Source organism: Sorex fumeus, unplaced genomic scaffold (assembly GCF_029834395.1).
Source record: "Sorex fumeus unplaced genomic scaffold, SorFum_2.1 ptg000169l, whole genome shotgun sequence".
NCBI lineage: Eukaryota > Metazoa > Chordata > Mammalia > Eulipotyphla > Soricidae > Sorex > Sorex fumeus.
The window spans coordinates 942,602-955,062 of NW_026606226.1; the positions used below are offsets into that span (position 1 = coordinate 942,602).

The 12,461-nt window shown below is 47.6% G+C and overlaps 1 protein-coding gene across 1 annotated transcript in view; it reads right to left on the bottom strand.

The window, feature by feature from the left end:
• Nucleotides 1-6,613, bottom strand: part of ARCN1 (archain 1) — a 29,487-nt gene extending 22,874 nt beyond the window's left edge. The window contains exon 1 of the mRNA XM_056107645.1: nt 6,458-6,613. Coding sequence (XP_055963620.1) covers nt 6,458-6,460 — 3 coding nt within the window. The 5' untranslated portion in view covers nt 6,461-6,613. The remainder of the gene's footprint in view (nt 1-6,457) is intronic.
• Nucleotides 6,614-12,461: the final 5,848 nt, after the last annotated feature.

Sequence of the window (12,461 nt, forward strand, 5' to 3'; positions counted from 1 at the left end):
AAGTGCCTGAGGGACCATGAGGTGCTAGAGATCAAACCCAGGGCCCCCACATACAAAGCATGTGCTCCCACCTCTCCCTGGCCTCCAATTCCCTTATTTTAAGGATCACCAAAAACTTAGTGAAACAGTGTTCCAGGGCCAAGAGATAGTACAGTGGGTAGGGCATTTCTTTGCCTGTGACTTGGGTTCAATCCCTGCAAACCCATATGGTCCCCAGAGCCCATCAAGGGGAACTCTCAGTGCTAGAGCCAGGAGCAAGCCCTGAGCACTGGTGGGTGAGGCAAAACAAAAAAGAAAAGAAAGAAAAGATACAATATCTGTTTCACACCCACCGTGCAATAACTATTTTGGAACAAAATGTTGTTACTATTAATTCAATTAATAAGATAAACTCCCTAACCAAAATAAACAGTGTGTGCATGTGTGCATGTGTGCAGAGCACACACAGGTGAGATAACTGCCCAACCACCCTTCTTCCATGACAACTAGCCACAGAGGTCCAAGAATAACGGATCAGAACACACCAGTCTCAGGGCTGGAGAGAGGATATAGCGGGGAGGGCGCCTGCCTTGTATGCAGCTGACCCAAGTTTGATCCTCAGCACCACACAGGGTCTCCAGAACCCAGCCAGGAATGATCTCTGGGGAGCTGGAAAGATAGATCAGAGGGTTGGGCACTTGTCTTGCACAGCCCAGATCCAGGCTTGCTCCCCAGCAGCCCGTATGATCCCCCAAGCGCTGCCAGGAGTGATTCCTGAGTGCAGAGCCAAGAGTAAGCCCTAAGCTCTGCTGATGTGCCCCCCCACCCCCGCTTCAGAACTTCCTTGACCATCTAAAAGCTTCAGCATTCCTCATTTTCAAAATGAATCACCTTCTTCTTTATGATTCACTGTAACAATCACATTACATTACATTTTACAACTTCAGATAATCATTCTTCCCTGCTGGTCTGGCAGAGCTACAGATAAAAATCATAGGAAGGTAATTAAATCTAGACCCATACACAACCCCAAACTTGAAAAGATACAAAGTGAGGCTTTTAAGTTTATCTCAAGTTTCCTTTCTAAAAAGGACATCAGGGGCTGGAGCGATAGCACAGAGTGCAGGGCAAGTTTGCCTTGCGTGCAGCATCCCATATGGTCCTCTGAGCTCCGCCAGGAGTAATTCCTGAGTGCATGAGCCAGGAGTAACCCCTGTGCATCGCTGGGGGTGAGCCAAAAAGCAAATAGATAAATAAAAAGGACATCATTCTCAACTATTAAAGGACATACTTTCTATATACAGAAAGAGAAGATGACAAATCGGTGGAAACTCAGGAAATAATTTTCATTATCTTGTCCTCTCAAACTACAATCAGAAAAATGCATAAGGAATATATAGCTGTTGTAAATTACATTAAAATTTAGGGGGTGGGGGTGAAGGTGTGCCAGAGAAATAATACAGTGGGCAAGGCACTTGCCTTATGTGGCTAACCCGGGTTTGATCCCTGGCACCCCATATGGTCCCCCAAACTGGTCAGGAATGATCCCTGAGCACAGATCAAGGACTCTGCCCTGAGTACCACTAGATGTGACCCAAAAGCCAAAAGGTAATAATCCCCTAATTAAAAACTATTGTTTTGGGGCCACACCTGGTGATGCTCAGGGATCGTTCCTGATGACGCTTAGAGGACCATATGGGATGTCAGGGAACAAACTCACATGAGTCACATGCAAGGCAAGAACCTTACCTGTTGTACTATATGGTGCCAACCACAGCGAACTATAATTACTGGTAGAATTTCAATTGTCATCGCTTTTTCTCTTTTTTTTTTTTCCAGTTTTTGGGTGGCACCCAGCTTGCTCCGAGTTGGTCCTGACAATGTTAGGGGATGGAACCTGGGCCTCCTGCATGCCAAACATGCATTCCAGTTCACTGAGCTAACTTCTTTGGCAAGGGTTTCAGTTTCTACTCCATCAGGTCACTACAAACTCAAATGTATCTATCGTAACTAATGAGTTCAAGGCACTTTCTGTGATTCGGGCCAGAGAGATGGTACAGTGAGGAGGGTGTTTGCTTTGCATGCAGCAATTCCAGATTTGATCTTCGGCATCCCATATGGTCCCCCAACCCCTGCTGGGAGTGACCTCTAAGTGCAAAGCCAGGAGTAATCCCTGAGCATCGCTGAGTATGGTCCCCAAACAAATATGAAAACAAAAACAACTTTCTGTGATTTAATGTGACCATTACACTGAATTCATTAGCTCTGTTCAGTAAATAAGAAAAGAACAGCATTCGAGAGAGGGGCAAAAATTTTAGAGAAACCATGAGACATAATATCAAGCTTATTCAAATAAAAACTTGTTTAGAAAAAATGCACTGTATTTCACAAATGTTAAGAAAATTTATCTGCAGAAACTTCTAAAAAAGTCAAATTAAGATTACATGTTTGTTACTTCAGTTTACAAGGAAGTCATCATATACCATTAGTCGTACATTTGCTCATTTGTTTACTTCTTCAATGCAGGACATCTTGATCTTATTACCAACACCCGAAGAATCTTAAATTTTTTATTAAAAAGTCCCCATTTAGGGACTGGATCGGTAAGACAATGGGTAGGGCATTTGCCTTGCAGGCGGCTGACCCAGGTTCCATCCCCTGTGGTCCCCTGAGCACCACCAGGAGTGATCCCTGAGTGCAGAGTCAGGAGTAACTTGAGCATTGCCAGGTGTGTCCCACTCCTACAAAAAGTCAACATTGAAGTACTGAAACTAATATCTGAAACTTAAATTCACACTTTATTGGTCCCCAAAGCCCCATCAGGAGTGACTTTTTAAAAAATATTTATTTATTTTTGCTTTTTTGGGTCACACCCGGCAACACACAGGGGTTACTCCTAGCTCTGCACTCAGAAATTACTCCTGGTGGTGCTCAGGGGACCATCTGGGATGCTGGGAATTGAACCCGGGTCGGCCGCCTGCAAGGCAAACGCCCTGCCCGCTGTGCAATTGCTCCAGTCCCAGGAGTGATTTCTGAGCTCAGACCCAGGAGTAAGCCCTGAGCATCACTGGGGTTGTGATCCAAAAACCAAATCCCCCCTACCCTGGCACCCCCCAAAAGATCTGGAGAGACAGTACAGGGACTCAGGCACACTTGCCTTGCACATGTCTCCCCAAGCACCACCAAGAATGATCCATGAGCACCACTGGGTGTGGCCCCAAAACCACAAGCCATGGTCTGTCCTATACTCCACCAAGTAAGTAAAGGGACGGGTAATTAGATATCTGATAAAAATGTGGTAGCAAAGTACTAATTAAGCGATCTGGCTGGGTGATTAGAAGTGCTCAGTGTTAAGTTCTTTCCACTCTTCTCAATGTCATTTTTTTGTTTGTTTTTTGGGTCACACCCGGCGATGCACAGGGGTTCCTCCTGGCTCTGCACTCAGGAATTACTCCTGGCGGTGCTCAGGGGACCATATGGGATGCTGGGAATTGAACACAGGTCGGTTGTGTGCAAGGCAAACGCCCTACCTGCTGTGCCATTGCTCCAGTCCCTAAATGTCATTTTTTAAAAATTTTGAGGAATAATAGAACTTTCAGAAATTTTTTTTTTCTGCTTTCTGGATCATACCCGGAGATGCTCGGGGTTTAACCCTGGCTCTGCACTCAGAAAATACTCCTGGTGGTGTGTGCGGGGGACCATTTGGGATGCTGGGGGTTGAACCCTGGTCAGCCACGTGCAAGGCAAACACCCTCTCCGCTGCAAACTAGCCCCCAGCAGAAGTTTTGACCCAAGAAACTGGGGGGAGGGGCAGGAGGCAGGTCATTTCAGCTGTGCTCCATGGCCAGTCCTGGCTGGCTGCTTTGAGAACCATAGGTGGGAGATAATCAGAATTGGGACCTCAGAGTGCAAGGCAAGTGCTCTACCATTGAGTCACATCACTGGCCCCAGACCCAAGTTGGTTTTGGGGCCACACCCAATGATGCTCAGGGGTTACTCTCCGCTCAGCAAGATCACAAATCTGTGGGTATTCCAGGTAAGACCAAGCCCAAACTACTCAGAAATATATGCACTTTTAAGTATGATACAAATCTCTGTCAACCCACATCTGTCAAAATAACATGAACATTTTCAAATTTATGCCTAGGGCTTTACCATCCCTCCATCATCAATGAATTAAAAATATCAACTTTCTGGGCTGAAAAGATAAGATAGTACTGTGGGTAGGACACTTGCCTTTTAAGTGGCTGACCCAGGTTCAATCTTCTGCATCCTATATGGTCCCCTGAGCACCTCCAGAAGTAATTCCTGAGTGCGGAGCCAGAAGTAAGCCCTCAGCATCACCAGGAGTGTGTCCCCCCTCACCCCCACTCCCCCCCAAAAAAAACCCCTAAGTTTCAAGAACCTTTTAACAAAGTTTTTGTAATGATTATCTGTATTTTGTATAATATAAGGCCTTAACTTTGCTATTAAAATCATAATATACTCTAGAGGCTGGAGCAATAGTACAGCAGGTAGGGCTTTTGCCTTGCATGCGGCAAACCCGGGTTCGATCCCCAGCATCCCATATGATCCCCCGAGCACCACCAGGAGTGCCAAGCCAGGAGTAACCCCTGTACATCGCTGGGTATGACCCAAAAAGAAAAAAAAAATATACTCTAAAATGAGTACATCTAGAATGCATAAGGAAAAGAATTTAAAAGTCACCATTCAACTATAGGGTGTTGAATACATCTTGATTGCATACGGAAAACAATTTAAGTCACTATTCAATAACTACCATGGTATGTAGTGGAACTGAAAAAAAAGTACTTCAGAATTTTATGTTCAACGTAAGTCTTTTTTGGGGGGCAAGGGGGTACACATGGCAATGCTCAGGAGCTATTCCTGATTGTATTTAGGTACTGAGGGGACAAGATGGGTTGCCACAGACAGAACTCAGGTTGGCTGCATGCAAGGCAAGTGCCCTATCCACTGTACTATCTCTCCAGTCCCCAATATAAAAGGGTTTTTGTTTGTTTTGGGCCACAACCGGCGTCGTTCAGGAATTACTCCTGCAGATACTCGGGAATTAGTCCTGGCGGTGCTCAGGGGACCATATGGGATCCCCCTGACTGAACCAGGGTTAGCCGGGTATAAGGCAAGGGTCCTACCCACTGTACTATCTCTCTAGCTCCATAACATAAAAGCATAAAAGTTTTTAGTCAAACCTGCTGGATGCAATTTATATGCCCAAAGCTGGAAAAAAATGTTGAGAGTGATTTTATGATCGAAGCATAACCCCCACTCCCCCCAGACTCCTACCATCTACCATCCAAGTTCTCATATAAGAAACTCAGTAGCGTCATCTACAGTAGCTAAGTTCGACCTCGGCGCCCTCCCAAAGACAGACAGCAAAGGTAAGATTTAAACCCCTCTATCAAAAGTGCGGGAGACGCTTTAAATATTCCATCAGAAATCGCTGACCACCCCCCCCCCCAAAAAAAACTGTAAAATCGAAGAGAGTTATCCTTCAAAACACTTTTAAAAGGGCAGACAGTGCACCAAAATACGAATCGCTACTTCAGTCCTCGGGACCCAGAGAACTGCTCCGAGACTTGGCTCACTACCCACAAGTGGTAGCGCAGTCCGGGGAGTGGGTCTATCCCCGCCGGTGCCCCGTCCCGACAATAGACGTGAACACCGAGGTCCCGGCGGAGCCCTTCCTTCTCTTCCTCCTTCTCTTCCTCCTCCTCCTCCTCCTCCCGGGGGAGGCGTCCGATCACCCCGACGTGCCACCAACACCTGACTTCACCTGCACCAAGCGCCCCGCAGAACCCACTCGGGGCTCCGGGGGCGGCGGACGCCCCGCGGCGCGTTGACCAATGGACACCCCTGGCTCGGGGATGCGGGGGGAGGGCAGGGGCCGAAGGAACGGTAGGTTTCGGGGACGCCCGGCTCCCGTACATTCCAGGAACAAGTTACTTCTTCCTGTTTTCGGCCTCCTCCCCGAACTTCCCTCGGTTTCCCCGCGCGTGTGCCCGTGTGTGTGTGTGTCCGTGTGTGTGTGTGTGTGTCCCCGTGTGTGTGCGTGCAGCAAACAAAAGACTCGCGTCCCGAATGCCCGTGGCCCCGGGTTTCGCACATCCACGGCCTCGGGAACGGGGGGGGGGCGGAGGGTCGCGCGCCGAGCGGCCGCCGGCGGACGGGAGACCCCCGAGGCGCGCGGCGTCGTCCCCGCGCGACAGTGCTCCGGGGCCCGGCGGGCTGGGCGCGGGGGGAGGGGCGCGGTGGGCGCGACGACGCGGCCCCGAGGGCGGCGCCCCCCCACAGCGGGCTGCCGGGGGTTAGGCCACACCCGGCTCCCGGAGCCCCCCGAAGCAGCAGCCGGGTCCAGCCCCTCCGGGCAGCGCCGCCGCGGCCCCGGGCCCAGGCCGGCCAGCGGGGAGAGCGGCCGCGGGAGGCCGGAGCCGAGCGCCCGGGCCCGCGGGGATCTTACCATGGCGAGGGCGGTGGTGGGTGGGGCGCACCCGCGCTCCGGCTCCACGGGCCAAGGGCTGGGGGTGCGGGAAGGGGAGCACCGGCCGCTCCGGACCTGCTGCCCCCCTGACAGGAGCCGCCGCCGCTTTGCCTCTTGCCAAGATGGCGGCCTCGAGCCACGTATCCAACCGGAAACGGGGGGGTCAAAGGGCGGAGGGCGGGGCGCCGTGGGTGCGGAGCTGGTGGGTACCCGGCGGATGCGGCGCTCCGCTCGGCGCCGGGCGAGTGGGGGGCTGCGCCGGACTCCTGTCTCCACCGTGCTGTCAGCACCTCGGTTCTGCGGGAGCCCGTGCCCACGGTTCGTTATGAAGGCCCCTTCAATAGGTCACTTCGAGCCCACACTATCGCTGTGCGCAGGGGACTAGTATCCAGAATATATAAAGATCTCGCAAAACGATTAAGACAACCCGATTAAACATGGACACAGCAGACATTTCTCCAAGATCTACAAATGATAGCTAAGCCCCAAATAGTCTGACACCTCAGTATGAGAAATGGAATTTTGTTTTTAAAAAGTGACATACCGTTCCCGCAATGACATACACTTAACCTCAGCAGAATGGGGTTAAGTGTGGATGAGCAAGTGGAGAGCTCAGACCCCCTCCAGCACTGAGGGTGGATATGTAAAGTGGTCTACGCGCTTTGGATCAGTCTGGCAGTCCTTAAAAAGTGCAACACGGCAAGGGGCTCGCTCCCTATTGCAGGAGGTAAGGCATTTGCCTTGCATGTTCGATCACCTGGGTTTGAATCCCCAGCATCACAAAAGGTTCCCCAAGCACTGGCAGGGATTTCTTCTGAGCACAGAACCAGGAATAGCCCCTGAGCACTGCTGAATTTGGCCCAAATACACAAACTTAAAAAGGGCACTCGCTATGCTAGCAGATACCCTAGGTTTGATCCCCAGCACCCCATAGGGTTTCCAACCCCTGCCAGGAATGATCCCTAAGTGAGAGCCAGGAGTAAGCAGAGCACCACTGGGTATGGCCCCTCACCATCCCCCAAAAGCTAAGTATGGCCCCTCACCTTCCCCCAAAAGCTAAACAGGTGATAGAGGGACGTCAACACTGGTGGGGAATCGGTGTTGGAATGATGTATGCCTGAAGCTCAACTATGAATACCCTCATAAATCAGTGCCTTTAACAAAAATAAAGGTCCAGAGAAATAGTACTAGAGTTATGATGCACACACCAACCCTGGTTTGATGCCATACCAGGTCCCCTGAACACCATTGGATATCGCCTAACACCCTCAAATACGGGGGAAGGGGTTGCATGTGTTTTCATTCGGGAGACTCAGGTTCTAATCCCTGGCACTGTTACAGCATAAGCTGTTAAAGCAGCTAGCTTCTGGGTTCTGGAGAGCAAGAACAGCACGCCGATCACCAACTATCTTCTATGTTAGAGCTCCTTAGTCACAGCTCACAGGTCACCAGCACAGGAGCCCTTAGAAGCCCCTTCAAGCAATAGATCCTGCAGAAGCTTCCCACAGAAGCGTGAGCTTCTGCACAGTCAGTTAGTTCCTCTCCAATGAACAACTGCAGCACCACAGCCCCCAAAATTCCATCCAGTTCAGGACCACACGAGACGACCCAAGAGCTGTGCTTATATACTTTCATTATCCCCGCCCCCGTCTCCTGATTGGTTACGCCTGATATTCACAAGGGTGTAGAAACTGATCAATCTGATTTGTTACACAAAACAACCAATCACAGAGCGTAGATAAAGACCAATCAGAACACCTAGATAAAGACCAATCAGATTGCCTGGATAAAGACCAAGCAAATCGCCTTTTACTAGAACACACAGAGGTGTGTACCTTCTTCACTTTCTCTGGAACAGCACCTTATTGTCCCGGGAGCAATGTTGTGTACCTTCTTCAGGGAGAGGCCTTAAAGCACAGCTGGGTGTGTCCTCAAACCAAACAAAAATTCAACATAGAATAATGTTTAATCACCAAGCAATCCCACTCATCGAAAGATTACAAGCGTATGTCCATGGGACTTAAGCTATGCATCAATGGGCTGAGCACATACTTAGGATGCAGGAGACCTACTTTGATCACCAGCATCACATGGTCCCCTGAGCACTACTGGGGCTATCCCCAAAGCGCCGCCTGGTGTGAGTCAAAAACCCAACCCAGGGAGCTGAAGAGATAGTATGGCGGGTAGGGCATTTGCCTTGAACGCAGCCAACCCGGGTTCGATTCCCAGCATCCCATATGGTCCCCTGTGCATCGCCAGGTGTGACCCAAAAAAGCAACAAACAAACAAAAAAATACCCAAAAAAACCCAACCCAACCAAACAAGTTAAATATATGGCCAACCAAAAAATTGCATACTAGTATTCAAAGAAGTATTGTGTGGAGGGATGGGTATCTGATCATTGTATAATCGAAACCCAAGCACAAAAAATTGTAAATCTACAACTGTACCTCATGGTGTTTCACTAATAAAAAAAATTAAAGAAAAAGTAAAAAAAAATATTGTAATAGCAAAAAAAAGTGAAAATTAACCAAATGTCTATCAGTAGAAAGATAACAAATGTGGTATATCTATTATCTATACATGGAATATTACTCAGTCGTAGAAAAGAACAAAGCACTGATCCACGGTACAACATGCTAAAAATAATGATAAGTAAAAGAAGCTGGCTTCAAAGGTTCAGAGCTACATGATTACAGTTATATGAAATGTAAGTAGAAAAGCATGTATGCAATTTAAAACACATATAAAATGTAAATAGAAACTCAATTTTGAAAAAGAAATTCGAGGGATGCAGCGATAGCACAGCGGGTAGGGGCGTTTGCCTTGCATGTGGCCAATCCGGGTTCTATTCCCAGCATCCCATATGGTCCCCTGAGCACCGCCAGGAGTAATTCCTGAGTGCAGAGCCAGGAGTGACCTCTGTGCATTGCCGGGTGTGATCCAAAAAGAAAAAAAAAATTGAATAGCAAGGGCCTCGGGAGAGAGGAGTTTGCTTTTTAGAATGATAAAAATGGAATTTAGAAGAGATAGTGATAGTACTTTTATGAATGTAATAAAACCACTAAATTATATACTTGAATGAAATTTCATGTTCTGTGAGTTACATCTTTGCATGTGGGAGGCCCAGATTTGACCCATAGCAGCACCACATAACTCCCCACCCCCGGTGCACTACCCAAAGCACCACCCCTACCACTAGCCAGAAGTAGCCCCCAGTATTGCTGGATGTGACCCCCAAACAAACAAAAACACACACACACAAAAAAAAACTGTGCAGTTACACCTATTCCATTATGCATGTGAAGACAATGATAACAAGTTGCAGAAAATTACCCCAAATCCTAGGTCAGAATAGAACGGGAACAAAATTCAGATCCAGTGTTCTGGTTCCGTTGGTAGTTCTCCCATGCCAAAAGCCAAATTTCTTAGAATATGCCTGATTCAGCATTTCTTCTCTATATTATTTCACCCACTACTCTGAATTCTGGAGCGATAGCACAGCGGGTAGGGCGTTCGCCTTACAAGCGGCCAACATGGCCGACCCAAGTTCGATTCCTCCGCCCCTCTCGGAGAGCCCGGCAAGCTACCGAGAGTATTCGATATGCCAGACACAGTAACAACAAAGTCTCCAGACACAGTAACAACAAAGTCTCCAATGGAGACTTTACTGGGCCCGCTGGAGCAAATCGACGATCAACGGGAGGGCCTTTGCCTTTACCTTTTACTCTGAATTCAACTGTACAGCAGTCATTGTTGCAGTAAAGGATAAACAGCAGTCTTTTTTTAAAAAAAAAACTTTTTATTTTATAAAGCAGTTCACAATATTTGATTACATTTAATATTCAAACACTAATCACACCATCATTACACCTTTCTACCACCATATTTCAGATGTTTCCATCCCGAACCCCGATCCCTGCCCCAAAGCAGAACCAAAATAATATATTTTGTAATGTTTGTTATGAAAAACTGCTGAGATTGCTAAAAAAAGTATCTTTAGAAGAGTGTGAGGATTGTTGTATTTCACCCAGGGGCCATTAAACCCTTCTATAAGAGGTCACTAACATGTTAAAGGTTGACCTTGTGTGTGTGTATATATATATACATATGTAAAAATGTATATTTTCCTTTAAAATTGGTTGCCTCCTACTTTGAACCCTGTCAAATGTGGTGCAGTAATCCTGGAGTATGGGTAGAGTATGTGGTTTGAAGTATCACATGACTGCAAATGTAGCCACGTGGTCCAGGAATAGATAGATGCACTTGTGGGTGAAGCTCGGCCCGAGTGTGTGGGAGGGGCCATGAGCGTGGCAGCGGCTGAGTTGTGGAAGTTTTTGGCTGTGGGGGTTATTTCTAGAATTTTTGTTTTGTGTCAGGTGCTTTATATGAGTTCTCTCTTTTTTTTTTTTCTTTTGGGGGTCACACCCAGTGATGCTCAGGGGTTACTCCTTGCTCTGCACTCAGGAATTATTCCTGGCAGTGCTTGGGGGGGCATTTGGGATGCCATGGATCGAACCCGGGTCGGCAGCATGCAAGGCAAATGCCCTACCAGCTGTACTATCACTGTGACCCCTACATGTGTTATCTCTAATCCTTTACAACAAATCCGATAATTACAGAACATCAAAGTCAAGCACTTACCCAAACCCACAACCAGGAAGTGACAGAGCCCAAATGCAAATCCAGATTTTCTCACAATGATACTTAGATTCCCAAACTTTCCTGTGTATTCATTAATATTTATTGAATGCATCCAAAGTGCTAGGCAGTACTCTCAATTCCTCACATGGATTATCTAATTTAATCCTTGACAAAGTCTGAGATGAGAAGTATATATATCTCCATTTTACAATGGGGAGATCAAGGTACAGGGAGGAAAATGGTCATGCCTAGGGTCTCAGGGCTAGAAAATAGCAAAATCAGGATCTTAAAGGCTGCTCAGCTTCAGAACCTGTATCACGAAGCACTCACTGCATTTTAGAATTCTCAATTCCATCTCCAGTGGAAATCTAGTTGCTAGCAGAATATTCACACAGGTCACTTCTTTTGGGGTGCGGGCACATCTGGTCTACCAGCTCAGGGACTACTTCCAGCTTCTGGTCTGGCAGTGCTCAGGGGACCATGCAATTGTCAGAGATTGAATCATAGATTCTATCATGAAAAGCAAGTTCTCAATCTTTAGAGCTACATCCCTGGACAATTAATGTTTTGATTGCTTTTTTTTGGGGGGGGGTGGTACGAGGATAGGGATGGGATGAGGTGGGGGAAAAATGCTAGATCTGCAACCCAGACCTTACATGTGAGAAGCATGTGCTAATCTGTTGTGCCACATCCCTGGCAAGCACACATTACTTTAGGTGTGTTGGGGTATTTGACCCACACCTGGCTGTGCTCAGAGCCTGATCCTGGCTCTGTACTCTAAGATCACTCCTGGTGGGCTGTAAGGACCATGGGGTACCAGAGATTAATCCTGGATCAATTGCATGCACAACAGGCACCTTACTCACTGTACTATCTCTCTGCCCCAGCACACATATTTTTCAGAAAGCACAAATTACCCTCAGGATGTGACTCAGTGGTAGAACATTTGTCTTATATGTGTAAGGCCCTTGGTTTGATCCCTAGCACCAGAAAAAAGGAAAGAAAAAAAAAAGATAAACACACAAATTTGGGTTGGGGAAATAGCTTGGGCACATTCTCTAAGATGAATACCATTTTTTTTGTGAAAAAAAGAAATTTGGGGGCTGGAGCAATAGCACAGTGGGTAGAATGTTTGCCTTGCACACTGACAACCCGGGTTCGATTCCCAGCATCCCATATGGTCCCCTGAGCACCACCAGGAGTGATTCCTGAGTGCAAAGCCAGGAGTAACCACTGAACATCGCAGGGTGTGACCCACAAAGAAAAAAAAAAGAAATTTTGATTTTTTTTGGTCCTTTTTTGGATCACACCTGGTGGTGCCTTGGGGCTACTGCCAGCC